The following is a 26,650-nucleotide window of genomic DNA, read 5'->3' on the forward strand; positions in this document are numbered from 1 at the left end:
TTTTCAAACTTTACAAATAGAGATGACCAGATCATTTGAAATTAGAATTTGCCGATTTTTTAAAAGAAAAAAATCTTTGGAAAAGAATTTGCCGATTTTGCCAAATTTTCTCCAAAAATTCCATTTGCGGCAAATAAATTTTTGCAACTATTAATACTGAATATCTTGTAACTGATCTTAAAACATACACAGGGAAAAAGGAGAAAACCCCGCTGTCCATAAGAGCTTACACTTTTGCAGGTGAAAGTGAGAGAACCCTACTGTCTATAACAGCTTACACTCTCTAGGAAAAAGAAAAAGACAACCCTTCTGACCACAAGAGCCTACACTCTACAGGAGAGAGAAAGGACACTGTTCACCATAAAAATGTACATTCTACAGGAGAGGACCCCGCTGTCTATAAGAGATTGCACTCTACAGGAGACAGAGAGAGGACCCCGCTATCCTTAAGAGCTTACACTTTTGCAGGTGAAAGAGAGAGAACTCTGCTGTCCATAAGAGCTTACACTCACTAGGAAAAAGAAAAAAAGACAACGCTTCTGACCAGACGCAATGGCATTATGGGGAAATTCCTGTGTCAATGCAAAATTACGTTACCCAACTCTCTGATGCTTCAGCAGTGTGGAAATGATGCTGGGCAAGTTTTTTTTTTTTTTTTGCAAAGAGTGAATAGAATCTCAAAATGTTCTAATTAGCATGAAACAGTGAATTTCAGGACATTTGACTCAAACTCTATCCTCTGCAGATTGATCTGCTCATCTCTATTTACAGAGTTTAGTATGATTTCTGCGTCTTACCTCTGTGTTCTTCCAGTGCATCTGGTTTAATAGTTGCTAGGGTTTGCTCTACGGGAAAAAAGAAGTGAATCTCATTTTCTGCCTCAGTTGGACTTGAACTTCCATGCAGTTGGTTGACTGTAGTTTCTTTTGGAGTAAACCGAGCCCGAAAACTAAGAGAAAATTACATATATTCATGACATAGTAGCATTAAGTCACTTTTACAAGCGGAATTTACACTGCATTCTGTACCCACATCTAGTTTTGGTTTACAAATACTAATGCAAAACGCTGACCAGAAAGACCTAAATCAGAAGCCAAAGGCCCCGATTCATTATTGCTGTGTCTCGTTTCCTGACGTAATTTGATTTTTATTGATGGATTTAGTATTTGCACCTTCTTGCCCATTTATTTTATTTGTATTACTAACTTATATAGTGCCATTAATTCCGCAGCACTTTACATACATCATCACCGCTGTGCCCATTGTGGCTCACAATCTACATTCCCTATCCCTATGTCCTTGAAGTGTGGGAAGAAACTGGAGAAAACTCACACAAATATGGGGACAACATACAAACTTCTTGCAGATGTTATATACATAATGCACCACTTTTTAAGTTGTCTTTCTTTTTTAAAAATGTTTAGAATGGAGAGTCCTCAGTAGTTGATACCTTTTAATGACTAACTGAAAAGATGGTAACAAATTGCAAGCTTTCCAGACTACTCAGGTCTCTTCATCAGGCTAGACTAATACAACATCTGAAGAATCACATATTTATACACAAGACAGCACAGAAATAACACAATAGAAAAGACAAGTGACGTGGAGCAGAATTGTCATTATGGGAGAGGAATAAACATAAATATTGGAACAGTTCATAGATAAGTAGCGTGAAAGTTTTATTGCACTCTGATTGGGGTCTGGTTTTGTGTTGTGTGATGACCCCAGAAGGTCTGAAGAACAAATTCCTTAATTGATGTAAAAGGACATAAATCCATGCGACACATTCATTACTGCACTGAGTGTGTCAAAACTTTTCATAAATTTGTACTCAGAGACTCTTCTGTCTCTCTGAGACTTGAAGTTACCTTTTAATATAAGTAATTTATTGTACCTTTTTTATTGTTCCTTTTTAAATTTGCTTATCCAGATGGTTTAGACAGATTTGTGAAATGCGACTTTTACAAAATATAGCATTTTTTTAGCGCATATCACTCTATTTGCCTCCCTGGAGGAGTTTGCAATTTGGCACATTTGCATCTTTTTAAAGATTTTGCCACTTTTGATGCTAAAAAGTCACAAAACTGATTAAAAACAAAAGTAAAGAGCAATTCACAAGAGAAATCATGGAAGTTTGTAGCCATAAAAGTATCAAAAGCTTTATTAAATCCAATACAAAAACACATAGACAAATAGCCAAATTTAAAGAGAGAGAAATACCCAATATAACGCCACACATGGCATATACAATTTGATGCTAAATGAAAAATCATGCACTTAAAAAAGTTGCTGAAAAACTGTCACACACAATAGATCAAAAATGTTGAAAAAGCATCTAGAAATATGTACATGCATCATACCCATATGTAAATTAGTATCAGGGGTTCATGCTGGGGGAAGATTAGATTACTCTGCAGGCCATGACCCTCAGTTATAAATAGATAATGCACAAGTTTGCAAAATCAATCAAAAGTTTAACTGGCTATTAAGCCTATCAAAATAGCAAGGGTGAAAAAATGAGGTTGACCAAGTTGCAGATAATATGCAAGTTAGTAAGGGAAGAAAGCGCCATACATAACTTAACTATTTCAATACTCAGTGAGAGGAAATGATGCCGTAGAATTCCAGCATCGCGCTACTCACATGCTTAATGTAAACCCAACCAGACCCATAAAAAATGAAGCATATGACCTGAGTGGCGTTGTAGATCCCGAACGCGCGTTTCGCGTGAGCTTCGTCCTGGGTGTGACCTCGGTTGTGGATTACGTCAGAGCTGGGTATATTTTGGGTTAATAAATGGGTTAAAGAGGGTGTCTGTGAGTTTTTGTTTAAATAAAGGTTTTCTATCCACCTTTTATTGATGCTTGATGCATTTAAAAAATGGTTGCAGTTGGTCCCTGTTGGTCTTCATTATTATTTTCCATTCCCGTGACCACTGGAGCAAATCACTGGCCTTTTTATGTCATGCTGTACAAGCAAGAATCACAGCTGATGATTGTTACACCCAGCAGCTGAAATGCATCTAAAAATTTAACGTTGAATGAAGGAATAGTTGCAGGTTCAACATGGAAGAAATAGATGGTTTGGGTCACCGTTTTTGTAAAGGGTGCATTGCTGAGGACAGTTTCTACTAGTAGGGTACATTTATCAATGTTGATTTGCCTCTAATAATACAGGTACTGATATCCTGAGACCTGTGGACCTTAGATCACCAAAGTTAGCCATCTGCTAAAGCACAGGATCTACATGTCACCTACTCTAAGAGTGACACAGTGCAGAAACGCCACTATCAGGACTTATTTTCCAGAACACACACGTGGACTAGTAAGTGACCAATCATTACTATATATTAGGTTGGACTCGGAGTTCCACTTGCGAGAGCCTCGCATCACTTCACCCTGCACAGCCGCCCGTTCTTTGAACAGGAGTGTGCAGCTGCATAGAAATATGGACATTTCGGGTGATGCAATGCTACTGTAGCTTAACATCCGAAAGAGCCATTGACAAAAATTTGCGTAGGCAAATCCATTTGGAAGAACAACATTGACGTGAAGTTTTGTTTCGGATACTGAAGGTGATTTGATGGTTGGCAAAAAACAATCTCCCATTCAGAGGATCATCAGATTCTGCATTCACAGAACACAATGGGATTTTTCTCCAGTTACTGGAACTGATCTCTGAATTTGATTTGGTTTTGAAGGAACACTTGCAGCGTGCTAAAGAAGGCACAAATATGCATTATTTGAGCAAAGATATGTAAAACAACTTTTTACATTTGATTGGAGATGCAGTAATTTATATAATAATGGAAAAAGTGAAGGGAGCTAAATTTTTCAGCATAAGCGTAGACTGCACACCTGACATTTCTAAGCAAGAGCAGTTGTCCCTAGTGCTGCGATATGTGGACATGGATGAAATTAGCAAAACAGTGAAGGTCAAAGAAAGCTTCTAAGGAAAGAGAAGTACGGCTGATTAGGGCGCTCACACCAAGACAGACACATGTTTTGGAAGGAAAAGAAACTTCTTTACTTGGTCATTATGTCCTCACAAAGCTTTTCGGCGGTGAATGCGCCTTCATCACGTGACGCCCCTTGTGACCAGCTAACCTTGAAACCTGGAAGCCAGGATGACGACTGGTGCAAGATAAGAACTGTAGGCTCTGCAAACGTGGTTATGCCGGCAGGATAACCACGGCAGGTTAGTGTACGCTGTTCCTAACCTACTCTATTTGACCACCGGGTATCACACCAGGAGCGCCCCCTCCTCTCTCCTATTTTGTTTCCAAAGAAAGCTTCTTGGAATATCTGCATGTCACAGACACAACTGGAAGAGGCCTAGCAACAGTTGTGTTAGAAAGATTGACAGAACAGCATCAGTTGTGTGTTTCAAATATTCGTGGCCAGTGCTATGACAATGGAGCTAATATGAGGGGACAATATAAAGGATTGCAGGCCATTGTTTTGGAGAAAAACCCTCATGCATTCTTTGTGCCATGTTCTCCACATAACTGGAATCGTGTAGTCGTACATGATGCAGAGAGTTCCAAGCGATCAAAACAGTTTTATGACCTTCTGAGTCGCATTTATGCATTCTTTTCTGGAACAACTAAGAGGTGGGAAGTGGCCTCTGAGCATTTATCACAATTAACACTGAAGGCTCCATCTCAGATACGATGGTGTGCTAGGCTTTAATCAGTGAAAGCCATTTTGTTTCAGCTTCTTCAGCTTGTTGAAGCTTTACAAGTCTTTGTACATGGCACTAAATATTCCAGTGACACATACAGCGAAGCAAAGATTCTGTTGGATTCATTCAAAACAGTCTGGCTCTACAGACGAAAACTGTGAACCTCTCCAACACAATTCCACTGGTTGAAGCCATCACTACTGCCTTCACAGGGTATTTCACATTGGGGTTCAAACAAGCAGAAAGTAAAGCTGCCGATATATGCAAGAAGCTTGATATACCCACTGAGTACCCAGCAAACAGAATTAGGAAAAAAACTCGGCAATGCAATGATAAAGATTGCCAAGAGTCAGCATGCCAGCAAGCAAGTGGAACGTTATATTTAAATCAAAGAGAAGAATTTGAAGAAACATTCTTCAAGCCTTTACTTAAAACTGTGCTTGATGAAATCGAAACAAGATTTGGATTTCTCAATGACATAAACAAACACAGTCACTGACTTGCCGACATTACAACAGCAATGTTTAAACTTTGCTGATCCAGTAGTTGATGGAGAGATTCTGCTGGAGGAATTGAAGACACTGGCTAGGATGCTGCCTGATCATCTAACTCCACAGGAAACACTGCAATATCTGTTTTCTAACTCACTGAACCTGGCATTCCCAAATCTGGTATTAGCATTGACGCTCCTGCTAACAGTGCCCATTTCAGTTGCCTCAGCAGAAAGAAGCTTCAGTAAACTGAAGCTTATTAAAAACTTCCTCAGGTCCCAAATGTCTCAAGAAAGGTTAAATGCATTGGCAATTCTTTCAATTGAGTTACAAGAAGCAGAATGTGTAGATTTTAATCGAGTTATACATTGTTTTGCTGCTGAAAAAAACAGGAGAAAAGCTTTTTAGCAATTTTCAAATCAAATCTTTGGTTTGCCAACAAATTGTACTACTGATTTATTTTTTTTGTTTTCTTGTTTTTATAATCTGCATTTTTGCACATGTCACTTATTTGGGGTCAGTCATCAGCACTACAAATAGACGGTGAATTCAAAACAATGGAACAACGAATACTGACGTGTTGTGATGCTGCAACCCATTTTGCACTTTTGCAAATGTTCTACGTTAATACTTTCTAATGTTTACTTTAAAAAGTTTTCCATTAAAAAATTATCTTGTTCAATGTATGCAGATTTTCTTTGCAGCAAGTTCAGCTAACAATAAAATGCTGGTAAAATGGTAACTGAGGAAGAGGGAGTAGGTCACAAAAATTGGCATATAAGGGGTTGACTTATATAAAGCCCCTCTGCTGTATGGTATTGTAGACTTTACAATAGCTATCACTCATGTAAGAAGTGAAATCTGGCATTGTACTATACCTATATTTCTCTGCTGTATCTTTGCATAACGAATCGTGGTATGTGTTAAAGGGGGGCCCACTGAGACTCTTTCGCCCGGGGCCCTCAAAAACCTTTAGCCGGCCCTGGCCACCGGACTACTACCCCTAATATCCCACATCATCCCGTCAGCCAGAGCCACTGGACTACTACCACTAATATCCCACATCATCCCGTCAGAGCCACCGGACTGCTACTTCTAATATCCCACACGATCCCGTCAAAGCCACCGGACTACTACTCCACATCATACCGTCAGCCAGAGCCACCGGACTACTACCCCTAATATCCCACATTATCCCATCAGCCAGAGCTACTGGACTACTACCCCTAATATCGCACATCATCCCGTCAGCGTGGGGTCAGAATCAGAGCACTGAGTGGAAAGGTCCTAACTTCCATACTGGGGATCCCTTTAAGAGAGGCCTGGAGTCAGAACCAGAGCGCTGAGTGGATTTGCCTTGACTTCCATACCAATGATCCCTTTAATAGAAGCCTGGGGTGAGAATCAGAGCGCTGATGGATTTACCCTAACTTCCATACCGGAGATCGCTTTAAGAGAGGCCTGGGGTCAGTACCAAAGCACAGTTTGGATTTGCCCTCACTGCCATACCGGGGATCCCTTTAAGAGACTGTTGTGAACTCATTTTCTGGTTTACCTCTGGCTTCTGGTGAGGGTGGTGGAGCTGGCTGTGTTGACAGAGGAGTCGTGAGTTCTCCATCCGGGCTCCCTCTAGTGGTGACAGTAGGTAATGAAGCCGATCTAAATGACAGAGACCTGCCACCTGAGGAGGAGGACTGTGAGTGGACATCAGGAGTCTCTGACTGGATTTAAGTCAGCCGACTCCCTAATTTTGTGCTGGTGATTTTTCCTGCCCTGAGGTTCTGGTTTCCAGTTCTGTTCCTGCCTTCTCAAGCTAAGTGTGCTCTGCTATTTTTTCACATGAGATTTGGTCTGGTTTACTCAGTTTTTTGTGTCAGCCAGCCCCTGCTGGGGCTGTGCTGAATTTCCATTCTTATGTCTCTGTTTATGCCAGTTTGCTTTTTGTCCCTGATCAGATTGGTCTCTTTTTGCTCTGTCTTCAAAATATAACAGAGTGCTGATATAGGGAATTGAAGTCTAGCGACTTCAGGGTTTTTGTTATCAGAAAGTGTTGGACATTTTTTGGCAGGGTTTTGTGCGCGATAGCAGACAGCATCTTTCCTTTCCTGTCCTTTCTAGTTAGTGTGGGCCCCATCGTTTGCTCAGCCTATTTTTCTATCTGTGTTTGTGTTTTCATCTTGTCTCACCGACAATACATGTTTGGGGGCTGTCTATTGCTTTGGGGTCTGCTCTGGGGCAGTTTAGATTTCCCCTTTTCTTGCTTTAGGCTTATTTAGTTCTCCGGCTGTGACGAGGAATCTAGGATCATCGTAGGTATGCTCCACGGCTACTGCTAGTTGTGTGGATAGGATCAGGGGTCTGCAATCCGCTTACTTACCAACCTTTCTGGTTTTCTGTGGCTTAGCTTGTTTTTTTTCCTCCTCGGTGACTCATTCATGACAAGAGACCCCTGGGTCAGAACCACAGAGCTGAGTGGAACGGTCCTAACTTCCATACCAGGGATCCCTTTAAGAGGGGCCTGGGGTCAGAATCAGAGCGCTGAGGGATTTGCACTAACTTAAAAACCAGAGATCCCTTTAAGAGAAGCGTAGGGTCTGTACCAAAGCACAGAGTGGATTTGCCCTCACTTCCATACCGGGGATCCCTTTAAGAGGGGCCTGGGGTCAGAACTAGAGCGCTTAGTGGAATTGCCCTAACTTCCATACCAATGATCCCTTTAAGAGACCCTGGGGTCAGAACCACAGCGCTGAGAGGAACGGTCCTAACTTCCATACTGGGGATCCCTTCAAAAGAGGTCTGGGGTCAAAACCAAAGCACTGGATGGATTTGCCCTGACTTCCATAAAAATGATCCCTTTAATAGAAGCCTGGGGTCAGAATCAGAGCGCTGAGGGATTTGCCCTAACTTCCATACCGGAGATCTCTTTAAGAGGGAAGATGTGCCTTTGGGATGGAGGATGTGTGATGGGTATATGGGCACGGGAGGAGGTGATTCATTTCTGTTATGTGCCATCTGCTCCGTTATGGGGGGCAGACAATGGCTGGGAGCTTATGTTCCTGGGGATGCTAGATTACTCCCACCCAGGCAGTGTCTGCTGAGGTGTCGTGGAGTGGGAAAACTGTTGCTCATAGCAACCAATCACAGCGCAGCTTCTTTTAAACAGCTCTGGTGAAATGAAAGATGCTTAGTGTTTGGTTGCAAGGAAAACTGTTGCTCAAAGCAACCAATCACAGCTCAGCTTCTTTTAAACAGCTTTGGTGAAATGAAAGATGCTTCGTGATTGTTTGGCGATACACACATACATTCAATTTTATATATATAGACTAGCTGAAGAGCCCTGCGTTGCCCGGGCATAGTAACTAACTACGGTTAGTTATAACAAATTATAATGATTTTATCTATATATATATATATAAAGCTGAGTGTAGAGCCCCGCCCACTCCGCATAGCCACATTCACTATAATATCCCACATGATCCCGTAAGCCAGAGCTACCGGACTACTACCATTAATATCCCACATGATCCCGTCAGCCAGAGCCACCGGACTACTACCCTTAATATCCCACATCATCCCGTCAGCCTGGAGTCAGAACCAGAGCGCTGCGTGGATTTGCCCTGACTTCCATACCAATAATCCTTTTAATAGAAGCCTGGGGTGAGAATCAGAGCGCTGAGGGATTTACCCTAACTTCCATAATAGAGATCCCTTTAAGAGAGGCCTTTGGTCAGTAACAAAGCGCAGTTTGGATTTGCCCTCACTTCCATACCAAGGATCCCATAAGAGGGACCTGGGGTCAGAATCAGAGCGCAGGGTGGATTTGCCCTCACTTCCATACTGGGGATCCCTTTAAGAGGGGCCTGGGATCAGAACCAGAGCGCTGAGTGGATTGGCCATGACTTGCATACCAATGATCCCTTTAATAGAATCCTGGGGTCAGAATCAGAGCGCTAAGGGATTTGCACTAACTTAAATACCAGAGCTCCTTTTAAGAGAGGCCTGGGGTCAGAACCACAGAGCTGAGTGGAACGGTCCTAACTTCCATACCGGGGATCCCTTTAAGAGAGGCCTGAGGTCAGAACCAGAGCGCTTAGTGGAATTGCCCTAACATCCATACCAATGATCCCTTTAAGAGACCATGGGGTCAGAACCATAGCGCTGAGTGGAATGATCCTAACTTCCATACCGGGGATCACTTTAAGAGAGGCCTGGCGTCAGAACCAGAGAGCTGAGTGGATATGCCCTGACTTCCATACCAATGATCCCTTTAATAGAAGCCTGGGGTGAGAATCAGAGCGCTGAGGGATTTACCCTAACTTTCATACTGGAGATCCCTTTAGGAGAGGCCTGGGGTCAGTACCAAAGCGCAGCTTGGATTTGCCCTCACTTCCATACAGGGGATCTCTTTAAGAGAGGCCTTGGGTCAGAACCAAAGTGCTGGATGGATTTGCCCTGACTTCCATACCAATGATGCCTTTAATAGAAGCCTGGGATCAGAATCAGAGCGCTGAGGGATTTGCACTAACTTAAATACCAGAGCTCCCTTTAAGAGGGGCCTGGGGTCAGAACTAGAGCGCTTAGTGGAATTGCCCTAGCTTCCATACCAATGATCCCTTTAAGAGACCCTGGGGTCAGAACCAGAGCACTGAGTGGAATGGTCCTAACTTCCATACCGGGGATCCCTTTAAGAGAGATCTGGGGTCAAAACCAAAGCACTGGATGGATTTGCCCTGACTTTCATACCAATGAACCCTTTAAAAGAAGCCTGGAGTCAGAATCAGAGCGCTGAGGAATTTGCCCTAACTTCCATACTGGAGGTCTCTTTAAGAGGGAAGATGTGCCTATGGGATGGAGGATGTGTGATGGGTATATGGGCACAGGAGGGGGTGATTCATTTCTGTCATGTGCTATCTGCTCCTTTCTGGGGGGCAGACAATAGCTGGGAGCTCATGTTCCCAGTGATGATAGATTTCTCCCACCCGGTCAGAGTCTGCTGAGGTGTTGTGGAGTGGGAAAACTGTTGCTCATAGCAACCAATCACAGCTCAGCTTCTTTTAAACAGCTCTGGTGAAATGAAAGATGCTTAGTGATTGGTTGCAAGGAAAACTGTTGCTCATAGCAACCAATCACAGCTCCGCTTCTTTTAAACAGCTCGGATGAAATGAAAGATGCTTCGTGATTGGTTGGTGATACACACATACATTCAATTTTACAGTGCCTTGCGAAAGTATTCGGCCCCCTGGAACTTTTCAACCTTTTCCCACATATCATGCTTCAAACATAAAGATACCAAATGTAAATTTTTGGTGAAGAATCAACAACATTGGGACACAATTGTGACGTTGTACAAAATGTATTGGTTATTTTCAATTTTTTTGGAAATACAAAAACTGAAAAGTGGGGCCTGCAATATTATTCATCCACTTTACTTTCAGTGCAGCAAACTCAGTCCAGAAGATCATTGTGGATCTCTGAATCTTCCAATGTTGTCCTAAATGACTAATGATGATAAATATAATCCGCCTGTGTGTAATCAAGTCTCCGTATAAATGCACCTGTTCTGTGACAGTCTCAGGGTTCTGTATGAAACACAGAAAGCATCATGAAGACCAAGGAACACAACAGACAGGTCCGTGATACTGTTGTGGAGAAGTTTAAAGCCGGATTTGGATACAAAATGATTTAAAAAACTTTAAACATCCCAAGGAGCTCTGTGCAAGTAATCATATTGAAATGGAAGGAGTATCATATCACTGCAAATCTACCAAGACCCGGCAGTCCCTCTAAACTTTCATCACGAACAAGGAGAAGACTGATCAAAGATGCAGCCAAGAGGCCAATGATCACTCTGGATGAACTGCAGAGATCTACAGCTGAGGTGGGACAGTCTGTCCATAGGACAGGGAAGCTGGTTAAAATTGATGGGAAGATGGATGGAGCAAAATACAGGATCATTCTTGAAGAAAACCTATTGGAGTCTGCAAAAGATCTGAGACTGGGACAGAGATTTGTCTTCCAACAAAACAATCATCCCAAACAAAGCAAAATCTACAATGTTTCACAAATAAACATATCCAGGTGTTAGAATGGCCAAGTCAAAGTCCAGACCTGAATCCAATCGAGATTCTGTGGAAAGAGCTGAAAACTGCTGTTCACAAACGATCTCCATCCAACCTGAGAGAGCTTGAGCTGTTTGCCAAGGAAGATTGGGCAAGAATTTCAGTCTCTCGTTATACAAAACTGATAGACATACCCCAAGCGACTTGCAGCTGTAATCGCAGTAAAAGGTGGCGCAACAAAGTATTAAGGAGCCGAATAATATAGCACGCCCCACTTTTCAGTTTTTGTATTTCCACAAAAATTTAAAATAACCAATAAATTTCGTTCAACTTCACAATTGTGTCCCACTTGTTGTTGATTCTTTACCAAAAACTTTACATTTGGTATCTTTATGTTTGAAGCATGATTTGTGGGAAAAGGTTGAAAAGTTCCAGGGAGCCGAATACTTTCGCAAGGCACTGTATATATAGATAGTATAACATTAAACTGCACATGACTAGTAATTTTACTATGTTATTTTACTATTATAGCTGGCACTTTGGAAGAATGCAGTGCTCATGCTGTAATGGACACAATCCAATCGCACAAGTTTGCATGTTATACCACAGCCTATCTTCTGGATAAGCCATCAATATTTGATCAGTGAAGATGCAACGTCCCCATCATTGGGGTGCAGAGAGGAGCACCCTTAACAATCAGATAATGATGGCCTATACCACTGATGGCGAACCTATGGCACACGTGCCAGAGAGGGCACGCAGAGCCCTCTCAGCTGGCACGCGGCATCGCCTCATACTGTCTGGAGTGTCAAGAACGCAGAGCTGGTACAAAGATTAAGCATACATTATTTTGCTTTTTTACTTTTTTTATTTCTTCATTATTGAAGGGGGAAAATGGATTCACAGCATGATTTAGACCACACCAATCAAAGGAAGCTTCAGTGTCTGCAGTTACAGTCAGATACCGACTATGTAACACAGGCGCCATTTGCCGCGTATGAAACAGTATCAACTCCGGAGCCGGTTCCACATACTGTAACTCTGAGACACCTTATAACAAAAAATGTGTTTCATAGGTAGTTAAAGAGAATGTGTCACCAGACTGTTGTGACAACATCTTAGAGCGTCATGATGTAAAGACAGAGACTCTGATACCAGCGATGTATCACTTAGCTTACTGGGTGCATCAATTGTGATGAAATCCCGTTTTTTTTTGCTGTACATGTAGCCGAGCTCAGAATGCTGAGCTGTGTATAACCCCGTCCACAACACTGATTGGCAGCGTGGTTACTCAGAGCAGGAGGACTACACAGCACAACACAACTAGTCCTCTGGGGATAATCTCTAGCTGATAAAACAGTTTTTAATGAAAGAACAGCATGCACACCAGTAAGTGATGCATCGTTGGAATTAGGATCTCTTCTTCTACTTTATGCTGCTATCGGATTACATAATGAAACCCTGCTGGCAGATTTTAAGGGGTTAAAAAATGAAACTTTTTCTTTGCTAAATGTATACTAACCGCATAATAGAACTTTATAAATAAAGATTCCGTAATATTATTGATATAATGTTATTAACAGTATCTTTTCAGGTAACAATCATTTGTGTCAATGGTCAGAAAGTTTGTCAGCAGTCTCAAGATTTTGAAGTCAGACAGACGACATTTCTGTTCCCTTTCAGGACAATGAATAATAAGCCAATTTTTTTACCAACCTATCTGGTGCTTCATTTATTGCTTCAGTAAGATCAGCTGGGCCTAACAAATTTCTCCAGTGTTTTATGGCATCATCCTTTACAAGTGCTAGGGCGAGGACAGGACCACTGACAGACAAATGAGATAAAAGATCAAATTAAAAGAATACAAGTACATATAATATAGAAGATTAGTATATGTGATATAAGAGGTAAGAGGAAACAGTAATTCACCTCATCATTTGCTGCTTCAGGGCTAGAAAATACTCCTGGTCTACATGCTCCTTGTAAAACTCGCAAACTTGTTGTTCAGTCAACATTATCTCTTTCTGCATCGCGATGGAGAATCCGGCATCTCGAATACTTTTCAGAACCTCATCTGAAATATAGTAAAGACAGGAAAGTTTTTCCTCCAACAAAAGTGCAATTTACAAAATATTTGCATCACTTAGCGAGGCACCTACGACGGGTCACTTAAAGTGGTTGTCCACTACTAGGACAACCCTTTCTCAATCTGAATGTTTCCCTTGTTAAAATAAAAACATCTATACTCACCTCCCATGCCGATACTCGAGTTCCCGGGGCACCTGTGAGTTTATGTCACCTGAGCCCTACTCCCAATCTGCATCGGCATCACTATCGCCACATTCGGATGTATAAGTACCGTAATCAAAAGGCAATCAGGGTTGTGGCTGCTCTCTCACTCCCTCTTGATTCCTTATACAGTGGGACAGTGATGCAAACACAGATTGGGTGCATGGCTCACATGACATAACCTCACGTGAGCCCCGGGAACTCGAGTGCAGATACCGTTGAAACAGCAATGACATGGGAGTTGAGTTTAGGTGTTTTTATTTTTAACATCTTTAACACCTACCAAATTCAACTTGATCCCCTGAGAATTTTTCGCAACATTAGAGTAAGGACTCATTTTATGTAAGAAAACAAGAAGGCCACAGAAAGTGATACATCAACAAACACAATGTTGCAGTTTAAAAATTTGAGATTTAGGTTGCAAAGCTCATTCACCACCTCACCACCCCGAAATGATATCACCCAGTCCAAACTTTCATACAGTTGCTGAAAATGTATGTAAGCAATGAAAATGGATGCAAGCTGGGTTGATAACAGGTGAGACAAAACAGGAATTCGCCAATACAGGAAGCTAGAGACTGAGCTACTAGAACCTAAGTTCAGGCGATGACTGGAGGGTGGAGTCGCCTGATATATCATCTGCTGACAATTGATAGGCCGGGGAAGCAGATCTCTGCAGGGCTGAATGGATTCAAATTACTACTGACTTCAGCGGCGCCCACCTATGACTCACAAACAGCAGAGTTGGAACAGAAGCACAATGCAGCTCTGAGTGATGGACAGGCACTAGGTGAAGCAGCACAAAACACGGGTAAGTAGGGCGGCGTTTAGAAGGAATGCAAGTGGCTAACGGTATTCCCCCTTATACACACTCTTTTTTTGGCCAGACCGACGGAGAAATCTTTCAAGGACGGTCGAGGCGCAAATGTTCTCTGCAGTCTCCCAAGTTCTTCTAATCAACGAAATAAATTTTTTTTCACTAGGATCCTCTTGGAATCCAGATTGTCTTTGACCTTGGACACATCTGAAGGCCCCTCAAGAATGGAAATAGAAGCAGGAGTATGGATCTTGGAAAAGCAATTCAGAATCACCAGCTTCAAGAGCGTGACGTGTAAGGGGTACAGGAGCCGTAGATTTCGCAGAAGTAGGTCACTGGATGGAGTTGTCTGATGATTTTGAATAGACCAAGATACAGAACATTGTGAGATCTGGTTTGGGCACTAGAGTTCTAGTCCTCTTCCTCTCTGAAGAGACAATTTGCATAATTAGCATACTTCCCAGAGAAGCATTGCAGCTTTAAGTCTCCTCATCTCGACATGCTTAGCATATCATTCTCCGCAAGGAGAAATGATACTTCTTGGATATCAAACAGCAGAGCTGGAAGAGAAGCATAAGGCAGCTCAGAGCAATAGTCAGGTATTGGCTGGAGCAGAGCAAAATTCACAGTGAGTAGGGCAGTGCTTAGAAGGCGTGCAAGTGATGGGCATAACAAATAGTATAAAACATGCCACCAGTGAGGAAGACGCAGTCCTTTCTCCTAAATATGATGTAATTTTTGTAAGTAATTAAGACTATGACTGTGGTTTCAGCTGACAGCTGGCTTTTTATCATACACGTGGTGAGTAGAGATGAGCGGATCTAACAAAATTCAAATTTGCAAAATCTCATGGATTTTCTCAGGAAATTCGATTTGCAGCAAAGTTATTCTCTTTGTTCTTATCACCACCACCAAGAGCTGAACTCCCTGCATGACATGCATAGTGACCTTGGTCTTGCATGCACAGAAATAAGGGGATTCAGTGCTCAGCAGTGATAAAAAGATGCACTAAGGACTGAATGGTAGACAGTGCAGAGTGGAAGGGCTGGAGAAGTAAGAGGAGCATGTTATTTTTTTTATTATTTAACCTTTTAATGGTCCTTTGCGATCCAAAAAAAATGGCAGCCAATGGCCACATTTCTGCTGAATGCACGTGGAAGTGAATTACAAAACTATCAGCATTTAGGTGAATGTGGATTTTTTTAAGATTGGAATAGAATTGAATTCCACTTGAATATATTTGCTCGTCTTTACTGGTGGACCTTTATATATTTATTGAGCTCAAAAAGGATATAGCTGCAATGAGTCAGTTACTTCTGCTAGTACAATAATATCAGTATGTCTTTGAAATGTGGGAAGAAACCGGAGAACCCAGAGAAAACCCACGCAAACACGGGGAGAACACACAAACTCCTGCAGATGTTGTACTTGGTGAGTTTTGACCTCAGCGCTGCAAGGCTGCAGTGCTAACCACTGAGCCACCGTGCTACCCCCCATCTGTTCCCCCACCAATACCACCTGACCAGCAACAGTTCTTTTTGGGGACTGTCTTACATGACAATTTCTTCCTCTTTCAGACTCGTTTTTTGAGCGGAGCCTTAGAACGGTGATGGGCTCAAAGGCAGCCCTGCCTTGTGCAAACTGTTATATGCCAGAGTTTGATGAGAACTAGATCTACCAGCATTTTATTTGTATAACCTGCAAAAATCTGGGGTAGATTTATTGCCAACTTTTTTTTGCACATACTGTAGAAGTCACTCAAGACATTATTGGACGTCCTCAGATATATGAATTCTATTTAGTAAAAGCTGAAATTCACCATAATCCACAGTGAAGATATTATCAGCTTTCTGGACACAAGAGTAATTTGAGAGTAGCCGCCCGCCAGCAATTAAGATGGCAATATACAAATCACAGAATATTAGGGTGGAGCACAGTGTATCACACGAGGGCATACGAGAACAATGGTTAGATGAAACAGAAGTAAGGTTCATGGAGAGGCAGAGTAATAAATATAACATCCTCTTTATACATAGGTACCACCGTTATACACAGAGATTTGGCCAGTTAGTAAGGAGACATTAGTGTAATTTAGAAAAAGCATATTCTACCACCCCAGAGATTTAAAAAACTGCTTTTAATCTCTAATAAATAAGGATCAAATATCCGAGAAAAAAAGGTTGGGGTAGATTTTGGGATTAATGTGAAATTACCATGTCAAGTGATTCTCGCCAATAGAAAGAAAGGTTCAGATCCGTGTTACAACGATCCACGGTAATCAAATGTAATAAAAGGTGAAAACATCTACCACCCAAGAGTTAAAATCGTACCCTACCTTTCCTGTCTCTCAGAAGATCAGGTCTGATTAATGCCAAGGTCCTTTCTGGAGTTTTGGAGGCTGATTCCTGTGTGTGTTGTTGCTGAAGTTTAAAACTTGGGAAGAAGAATGCCAATTCCCTGCTGGCCTGTTCTCTGTCGTTACTTCCATGGACTGCATTATATAGAACTTCAGTGCCGTACTGAGCTCGCAAACTAGGAGAAACATATTTTCACTGTTTACGCTTATTCGACTTTTAAATATATTTGTATTTTATATTTATATATTTTTTACAAGTTTTACACTCTTATAGGTTTATGAAGAATAAGCTTTCATAATGTAGACTTAATTAATAAAACCGCCCACAATAACAAAGTAACAAAATAACTGATGTAATTCTGTAAAAACTGCAAAAGAAATAGTATTTACATGCATCATCATAAAATATATGCACAAAAATAAAACTGCAATTATATTTAATAAATTTGCAGATTTAAAGGTGGATCCGCAGCGTCTTTGGCAGCACGGATTCACATGAAATCCGCTGTGTAGTGCACAGCCAGTGTAAACCTATGAGGAATGGAGATTTGTTGTGCACATGCTGCGGAAAAATCTGCGCAGAAACGTAGCTTTTTTTTCAGCAGCATGTCAATTCTTTTTGCGGATCTGCAGCATTTCTGCAGCCATTGACTTCCACCGAGTCAGGCACATCCGCAGCAAAACGTAAAAAAAGCTCTGCGGATTTGCTGCAGATGTGGGTGCTAGAAACGCTGCAGATCAGGAGGAGGGAAGTGTGTGGGCGGAATGTGGGCAGAGACTGTGTGCATGTCTGTGTGCCGGGCGGGGTCTGCGTGTATGTGTGTCTGTGTGCGTGTGTCTGCGTGTGTCCCTGTGTGTGTGCGTGTCTGTGTGTCCCTGTGTGTGTGCGTGTCTGTTGTGTGCTTGTCTGTTGTGTCATTGCCATTGTCTGATGGAACTACTGCATTGCCGATTATGGGAAAGTAGTCCAATCAGACAATGCATGCCAAGTGTAAAAAAACAAACAAGCAAAAAAACCCGTACAGTACATGCATATATACATACATTATAGACAGTACATACAACATATAACATAGAGTACATACTCACCAATCGCCTAGTCCCCGAAGCACTCGATCTCCTTTAACCTAAAATAAAATAATAAACCAACCTATACATAACCTTTCCGCCGTAGTCCAGTTAATAACGAGTGTCCTACGATGATCTCCCGTGTAGAACACTGACATCGGGTGATGTCAGTGTTCTACAGGGGCTCCCGCGATGAACTGACAGGCGAAGGTAATCCTCCGCGATGTATCCCTCCGCTGCCAGGAAAGAGGTCCCCTAACCCTAATTCTCAAGCAGCATTGCTGTAAAGTGAGAGACTGAACTCAGGTAACCTCAGTGATGCACTACAGGAGCCATTGCCTCCTGTCAGTGCATCGTGAGAGGCCCTGTAGAGCAGTGACATCACCCGGTTGGACAAAGAAATTACATCACAACTCTTTTTTTTGTTGTTAAATAATAGATCTTTATTTAGCTTACAAAACGCATACAAATCCGCATGAAAAAAACCACATCAAATCTGTATAAAAAACGCGCTGGTTTTTACCTGCGTTTTCTGGCAAGAGATGCAGATTTTGTGCAGAAAATTCTGCAGGTAAATCTGCAACATGTGTACATACCCTAAAGGTACTTTAAAGAAACCACCGGAGCAAGAGGTGCAGGAGGGGCATGACTTTGGGATGGGCAGATCTTTTAACTCCTGCAGTTTTGTGTGTATAGCGGTGTAGATTTTAAGCAAGAGTTTGTGCCTGGTGTGCCACTGTGAGGGGAGTGGGGCTTATTTAGGTGAGGTATCTCTTTCTCTTTTGTGAGGATGGTGGGGGCTGGTGTCTCTCTGTGAGGGGGGTGGGGGTTTATATAGAGGAGGTAAATTGTCTTTCAGCCTCTTTCTTTCACTAGATGAAATGGAGAAGACATCACCCGCCCTCCCGCCCTGTCATAATCACGGTCCTAAAACATTTTAATTATTATTTGTATAATGATGACTGCTTTATCGTATTTTTTGTTTTGAATTTGCTATTGTATATTTTTTTTTAACAGGTCCAATTTTATCATGATTATTAAGAGTAAACATTGGCATTATCCTTCTAAACCCAAGGGAAGGGCAATCCTTCAGCCATGGTTCCCGAGAGGTTTCCTCCACAGGGGTTTTTTCCTCTCCTGAGCGCAGTAGGATGACTCTTTGTGAGTCAGAGGTTTGCCAAGTTTACTGACCTTAATGCTTTTGCAGGGACTTTTAGTTTATAAGTTTACAAAAGTGATATATAAAAAAAAATAAAATGTGTGACTTGGAAGTTATAACCCGTGACAGCTTTGCGGGGGCACTCATTTTACCTAATAAAGGAGGTAAAAACCTCATGGTGGTGAACAGGCTAGGCTTTGATGGCCAGCCCCAAGGACGTTGTAATGGTAACGTCAATCAGAGGCGGGCACAGTGGTTAAACACAGGAGTGAGGATAATAGGGTCATTGGTGCCCTGAAAGTTTACTGGCTATGCTTGAATGGCAAGCCAGGGTGTGCCACCCCTTTTATGGCTGTCTGTCCTGGTGCTATATGTCAGACAGCTGGGGGTATCACAGTACTTGTGAATCCCAATGTACAAGCACTTCACCTGACTTTTACTGTGGATTTAAATAAAGCTGTGGCTAGTTTGACAACCAAAATAGTGTGTTTTGTGTGTTTATTCTAGTGCATAGGTTTACTGTAGTTATGGTTGTTTTAAGATGGAGTGGGGATCCGTCCCATATCCAAAAGTCATGTGATTCCTAACTAACTGAGTCTATGTTGTATAAAGGATATGTGTTTTTTTGTTGTTTTTTTTTAAATCAGACGTTTTTTATTCAACAAGTAAAGCAAGTACAACTTATACCCAATAACATACAATTAGGCATTTAAAATATCTTTGTTTACCCCACCACCACCAACACCCACTCCCCGCCCCAGTAGACAGCAATCACATACCAAAAAAAAAAACAGATTTTGCAATACACACACCACTCTGTAATATTCAGCTGGAACAGAACTCTCACTCAGAAGCCTTTATGCAACCTCTAATATATCTAAAATGTCCATATACCTCCCTACGTTATCTTCATCCATGATGGCCAAATTTGTTCAAACTTTTTTACAGCATTCCTTCACCGATATATACTTTCTTTTATACAAACTGTATAATCCACTTGCTGAATGTATTCCTTTCTAGAGGGCGGCTCAGCCCTCACCCAATATCTGGCAATTAATTTCCTGGCCATGTACAGTAGCCTCGCCACGGCCAACTTCTTTGAGGTATTCCAATTTCTTCGAAGTACCCGAACACACACTCTAACAGAGGTCTAGGCACTAAACATTCATACCTCCTCTCAATCAGACTAATCACCACAATCCAAAAAGATTGAAAACGCGGACATTCCCATAACATATGCAAAATACCCGCGCCCTCATTCATACATCTCGGACATTCAGAAGTGCTACTCACACCAACCCTATGTAGAAACTCAGGGGATCTGTAAGCTCTATGAATGGTAAATAATTGCAACAAACGACCAGGCTCACTAAGTGACAATTTCGGAATATATTCTAAAATAGACTCCCAAACTTCATCGTCCAATACTCTCAGTTCTTCCTCCCATTTGTCCCATGCTCGAACAGGGAGTCGCATCAAAAAGGTGTGTAACGGGTCTTCATAGACTGTGGAAATAACCCGTCTCGTGGTCCTTTCCATACAAATATAATCTAAGTAAAATATCTTTCTGGACCCTTAGACCACTAACCCGCCTCTGCAGCCTGTAGACATGCTGAACCCTTATATAAAGAAACCGATCCGTATCTGGCACAAGAAATTCTTCTTGTAAGGACTCAAACGACCCCAACTCCTGATTCACCAGTAGCTGCGATATATAACATATCCCCCTACATGACCAAGCTTTCTGTTCCCCCAATTTATAGAATTCTCCCAAATTTTCGTTTATCCAGACGGGAGTATAGATCGTCATTTCAGAAATCTCCCTAATCTTTTTGATCCTGGACCACGTTTTCTGCACCAGACCCAGAGTGGGGAACCTCTTACCCAACCGCCCAAAACTCCCATCCTCCAGCCCTTGCACCAAAGGCACCCTCTGAACCACATACCCAAGCTTAGCCTGCACTAAACTCCCACTGACTCCTGATACCCAACCTCTAATACGTTGGCCTTGGGACGCCAGGAAGTATATCCAAGGATTGGGCAAAGCCAGTCCCCCTCATCCTTGGGTCTCTGCAAGATCTCTAATTTTGTCCTGGGTTGACGTCCACCCCAGATCAAGTCTCAAAATATGGAATTAAGACTCTGGAATAAACACCACATCGGATAATTAGGAAGTAGATATAGGAGCTTTGGCCTAAGTATCATTTTAGACAGGTTCATCCTACCCACCACCGAGAGATGCAGCTTTCACCAAGTCTGGGCCTTATCCTTAAATTTAGCCAGGAGCGGAAGCACATTCAACCTAGAATATTCCATGATCAGTAAGGCAATCTGTATTCCTAGATATTTAAACTGGTCAACAACTCTAAGTTTAGTACATCCAAACTCTCCCAATTCTCCCAATCTATCCCTGTCTACCATCATAAGATTGGATTTATCCAAATTTATCTTCAATCCAGGCATTCCTCCAAACCTCTCGACAATAGCTACCGCCTGGCTCAATGACTCAAAGGGATCCTCCAGAAACAGTAGAACATCATCTGCATAGAGTGCAATCTTTTCCTTCAGCGGGCCATACTTAAAGCCTTTAACTCCAGCTGCTCTCCAAATATGAGCAGCAAGTGGCTCAATCGCGAGGGAGAACAATAATGGAGAGAGAGGACATCCCTGCCGAGTCCCTCTGGTAAGATCAAATTTATCCGATCTCTCTCCGTTCACCCTTATTCTAGCCATCAGGGAGGAATAGAGCAGCCTTACCCAAGAAATGAAAATCGGCCCAAAACCCATTTGCCGAAGCACCATCCACAAATACTCCCACTCAACACAATCAAACGTCTTATGAGCATCCAAAGAAGCCACCGCTCTGCATCCCGCATTATCCGCAGGCAGTTGAATAGTCAAGAATAGCCTCCTCATATTGATGGCTGTTGATTTATTAGGCAAAAACCAAGACTGGTCCGGGTGAATCCCACCAATAAACACCCTTGCCAGCCTGCCTGCCAGAACTTTTGCCAATAATTTGACGTCTACCGACAGAAGTGAGATGGGACTGTACGAATCCGGTCTCCGAGCATCTTTCTCTTCCTTAGGCAAAACCACAATCATTGCCTCCCTCATAGTCTCCGGCAGCCGTCCCTCCCCAAGGGCACCCTTAAATACATCACATAATCTAGGTAGCAACAAATCCTTAACCTGTTTATATACAACTGGTAGACCATCTGCCCCAGGAGCCTTATCATTTGCCAAGGAAGCCAACGCCTCCTCCAGTTCTTCTACTGTTAAGGGTTATTCCAAACTGTCCTTATACTCCGCACTGAGCTGCAACAGGCCAGTCCCCTCCAGAAAGCTTAAAATCTATTCCCTAGAAGCCAAGAGGGTAGAACTGTACAGCTCTCCATAGAACCTCCCATATACACTCCAAATGTCCTTCATCTCCACCACCAGCCTATCTTCCTCATCATACAGACTATACACATAGGACGACCCCCTCTGAGCAGCTGCTATCAACGACGAGATGACCGACTTTTTCACCATCCTCATAGAATGACACCCCCTGAAACTCCTGCCCCTTTTTAGCGTTTTTTAAATGAATCTTGTCTAGTGTTTCTTGGGCTCCCTTTGGGCGCCCCTGCGTCTCTGGGGTGCCGACTCACCGCCTCACTCTCTGCACTCCTCAAATCCTCCAGCGCCTGTCGCTCCTCCCGCCTAGATTCGTTCTTACATCTGGAAATATCCCTAATGAACAGGCCTCTAACAAAGGCCTTCATGGTGTCCTATACAATTCCCTCAGGCGCGCTCCCTTCATTATCCTGGAAAAACAATTCCACCTCCCCCTAAGTTTCTCAAAATCAATATATTTTAACCAGGCTGGATGAACCTTCCACTCCCCTCTTTGTCCCACATTTCCTGACCCAATCTGTATTACCACCTCTACAGGTTTATGATCTGAGGCCACTCTAGGTAAATAATTCACCTTCCTAACCCACACATCTATAAGTCTATCTCCAAGCGCCATATTTATTCACAACATAGTATTATGAGAAGCCGAAAAGCACAAGTAACATCTCACATTTAAATTCCTAACTCTCCACAAATCCACCAATCCAACTTATTTTATATGTTTTGCAAAGGATGTTTCAACGTCCCCTCCTGTGCCTCATGCCGCCCCCATGCCTATCCAACTCCCAATGGAAAATATTATTCATGTCTCCAACTATCAACAACAGTAACTCACTCTGTGCCTCGTGACTTCCAGAATCTCATGCAATTTTGTTCCCATGTATGGTGGAGAAAAATTCACTGCAGCCAGACACAACAAGTACCCACACACGACACACTATATATATACATAAACACTATATACACATCCTTATTCAGTCGCACTTCCACCTCTTCATAGGGCGCCGAAGTATGAACCAGGACTGAGACCCTCTTGCATATTTAGAGTACGTAGCATGATATGAATGTCGAATCCACCTTCTAGCCAAAAAAACTCCAATCTTCTCTTTGACCAGGTGTGTTCTCATCGGACACAAAATAGATGGTTTAACTCCTTCATGACCCAGCCTATTTTGACCTTAATGACCTGGCAATTTTTTGCAATTCTGACCAGTGTCCCTTTATGAGGTAATAACTCAGGAACGCTTCAACGCATCCTAGCGATTCTGAGACTGTTTTTTCGTTACATATTGGACTTCATGTTAGTGGTAAATTTAGGTCGATAATTTTTGCGTTTATTTGTGAAAAAAATGGAAATTTGGCGAAAATTTTGAAAATTTCGCAATTTTCAAATTTTGAATTTTTATTCTGTTAAACCAGAGAGGCATGTGACACAAAATAGTTACTAAATAACATTTCCTACATGTCTACTTTACATCAGCACACTTTTGGAAACAAATTTTTTTTTGTTAGGGAGTTATAAGGGTTTTAAGTTGACCAGCGATTTCTCATTTTTGCAACAAAATTTACAAAACCGTTTTTTTAGGGACCACTTGACATTTGAAGTCACTTTGAGGGGTCTATATGGCAGAAAATACCCAAAAGTGACACCATTCTAAAAACTGCTCCCTTCAAGCTACTCAAAACTACATTCAAGAGGATAATTAACCCTTCAGGTGCTTCACAGGAACTAAAGCAACGTGGAAGGAAAAAATGGACATTTTAATTTTTCCAACAAAAATTTTCTTTTAGCATCAATTTTTTCATTTTCACGTGGGTAACAGGATAAAAAGGAACATAAAATTTGTTGGGCAAATTCTCCTGAGTACACGAATACCTCATATGTGGTCATAAACCACTGTTTGGGCGCACGGCAGGGTTCAGAAGGGAAGGAGCGCCATTTGACTTTTTGAATGGAAAATATGCTGGAATATTTAGCGGTTGCCATGTTGCGTTTGGAGAGCCCCTGTGCGCCTAAACATTGGAGCTCCCCCACAAGTGACCCCATTTTGGAAACAAGACCCTCCAAGGAACTTATCTAGATTCATAATGAGCAATTTGAACCCCCAGGTGCTTCACAAATTGATCCGTAAGAAAAAAAAGTACTTTTTTTCACAAAAATTTTCTTTTAACCTCAGTTTTTTCATTTTCACATGGGCAACAGGATAAAATGGATCCTAAAATTTGTTGGGCAATTTCTCCTGAGTGCACCGATACCTCATATGTGGTCATAAACCACTGTTTGTGTGCACGGCAGGGCTCAGAAGAGAAGGAGCGCCATTTGACTTTTTGAATGGAAAATATGCTGGAATATTTAGCGGTTGCCATGTCGCGTTTGGAGAGCCCCTGTGTGCCTAAACATTAGAGCTCCTCCACAAACCACCCCATTTTGGAAACTAGACCCTCCAAGGAACTTATCTAGATTCATAATGAGCAATTTGAACCCCCAGGTGCTTCACAAATTGATCCGTAAGAAAAAAAAGTACTTTTTTACACAAAAATGTTCTTTTAGCCTCAGTTTTTTCATTTTAACATGGGCAACAGGATAAAATGGATCCTAAAATTTGTTGGTCAATTTCTCCTGAGTACACCGATACCTCATATGTGGTCATAAACCACTGTTTGAGCACACGGCAGGGCCCGGAAGGGAAGGAGCGCCATTTGACTTTTTGAATGGAAAATTAGCTCCAATCGTTAGCGGACACCATGTCGTGTTTGGAGAGCCCCTGTGTGCCTAAACTTTAGAGCTCCCCCACAAATGACCCCATTTTGGAAACTAGCCCCCTAAGGAGCTTATCTAGATGCATAATGAGCACTTTGAACCCCCAAGTGCTTCACAGAAGTTTATAACGCAGAACTGTGAAAATAAAAAATATTTTTTTTCCCTCAAAAAATGATTTTTAGCCCACTATTTTTTTATTTTCACAAGGGTAATAAGAAATTGGACCCAAAAGTTGTTGTCCAGTTTGTCCTGAGTACGCTGGTACCCCATAAGTGGGGGGGGATCACTGTTTGGGCACACGTTGGGGCTCGGAAGGGAAGTAGTGACATTTTGAAATGTCGACTTGATGGAATGGTCTGTGGGCATCATGTTACGTTTGCAGAGCCCCTGATGTACCTAAACAGTGGAAACCCCCCACAAGTGACCCCATTTTGGAAACTAGACCACCCAAGAAACTAATCTAGATGTGTGTTGAGCACGTTGAACCCCCAAGTGCTTAACAGAAGTTTATAACGCAGAGCCATGAAAATAAAAAATAATTTTTTCTCCACAAAAATTATTTTTTTAGCCCCCAATTTTTAATTTTCCCAAGGGTAACAGGAGAAATTAGACCCCCAAAGTTCTTGTGCAATTTTTCCTGAGTACACTGATACCCCATATGTGGGGGTAAACCACTGTTTGGGCACACGTCGGGGCTCAGAATGGAGGCAGCACTGTTCGACTTTTTGAACGCAAAATTGGCTGGAATAAATGATGGCGCCATGTCGTGTTTGGAGACCCCCTGATGTGCCTAAACAGTGGAAACCCCTCAATTCTATCTCCAACCCTAACCCCAACACACCCCTAACCGTAATCCTAACCCTAATCATAACCCCAACACACCCCTAACACTAATCCCAACTCTAACCCTAATCACAAACCTAACCCTAATCCCAACCCCAACCCACCCCTAACCCTAACCCTAGCCCTAACCCTAGCCCTAACCCTAGCCCTAGCCCTATTTCTAACCCTAACCCTATTTCTAACCCTAATTGAAAAATAAAAATATTTTATTATTTGTTCCTATGGGGGGTGATAAAGGGGGCGGTGATTTACTTTTTTTTTATTTTGATCACTGTGAGAGTTTATCACAGTGATCAAAATAAAAAAAAATGAATCTGCCGCCGGGAAATGCGCCCGCCATTTTCCAAGATGGCGGCGCCCATGGACCGGGACGGCCGGACGGCGGGACACCGGGACGGCCAGAGGGGGTTAGTGAGTATCGTGGGGGGGATCGGAAGGTGGGGGGGAGCGGAGGGAGGGGGGCAGATTGTGACAGCGGCGGCCGATCGCCACCGTCACTCGGTGGCGGCGGTCGATCGGCGCCGTTAGTTGGCGGGGGGGGGGTTAACTTAGTGTCTCCAACCATGTCCAATGCTATTTCAGCATCAGCCATGGCTGGATTGTAATATTTTATCAATTTTCATTGATGAAATATTACTATCGCTCTGACTGGCTGTTTCACTTTTAACAGCCAATCAGAGCGATCGTAGCCACGTGAAGAACATATGATGAGACATCGGTCACAT

General features: G+C 42.4%; 1 protein-coding gene across 6 annotated transcripts in view; it reads right to left on the bottom strand.

Annotated features, from left to right (window-relative positions):
- The window catches only part of LOC141054264 (thioredoxin domain-containing protein 6-like), a 198,963-nt gene that overhangs the window by 37,115 nt on the left and 135,198 nt on the right, over positions 1-26,650 (bottom strand). For all 6 annotated transcript variants that reach the window (XM_073551531.1, XM_073551535.1, XM_073551532.1 and 3 more), the window contains 4 exons: positions 16,675-16,871; positions 13,163-13,307; positions 12,950-13,057; positions 798-949 (listed from right to left, as the gene is read on the bottom strand). In XM_073551531.1, the coding sequence (XP_073407632.1) occupies positions 798-949; positions 12,950-13,057; positions 13,163-13,307; positions 16,675-16,871 (602 nt within the window). The remainder of the gene's footprint in view (positions 1-797; positions 950-12,949; positions 13,058-13,162; positions 13,308-16,674; positions 16,872-26,650) is intronic.

This window comes from Dendrobates tinctorius, unplaced genomic scaffold (genome assembly GCF_039654945.1).
Source record: "Dendrobates tinctorius isolate UK_male_01 unplaced genomic scaffold, ASM3965494v1 ptg000177l, whole genome shotgun sequence".
In the NCBI taxonomy this organism is placed as follows: Eukaryota; Metazoa; Chordata; class Amphibia; order Anura; family Dendrobatidae; genus Dendrobates; species Dendrobates tinctorius.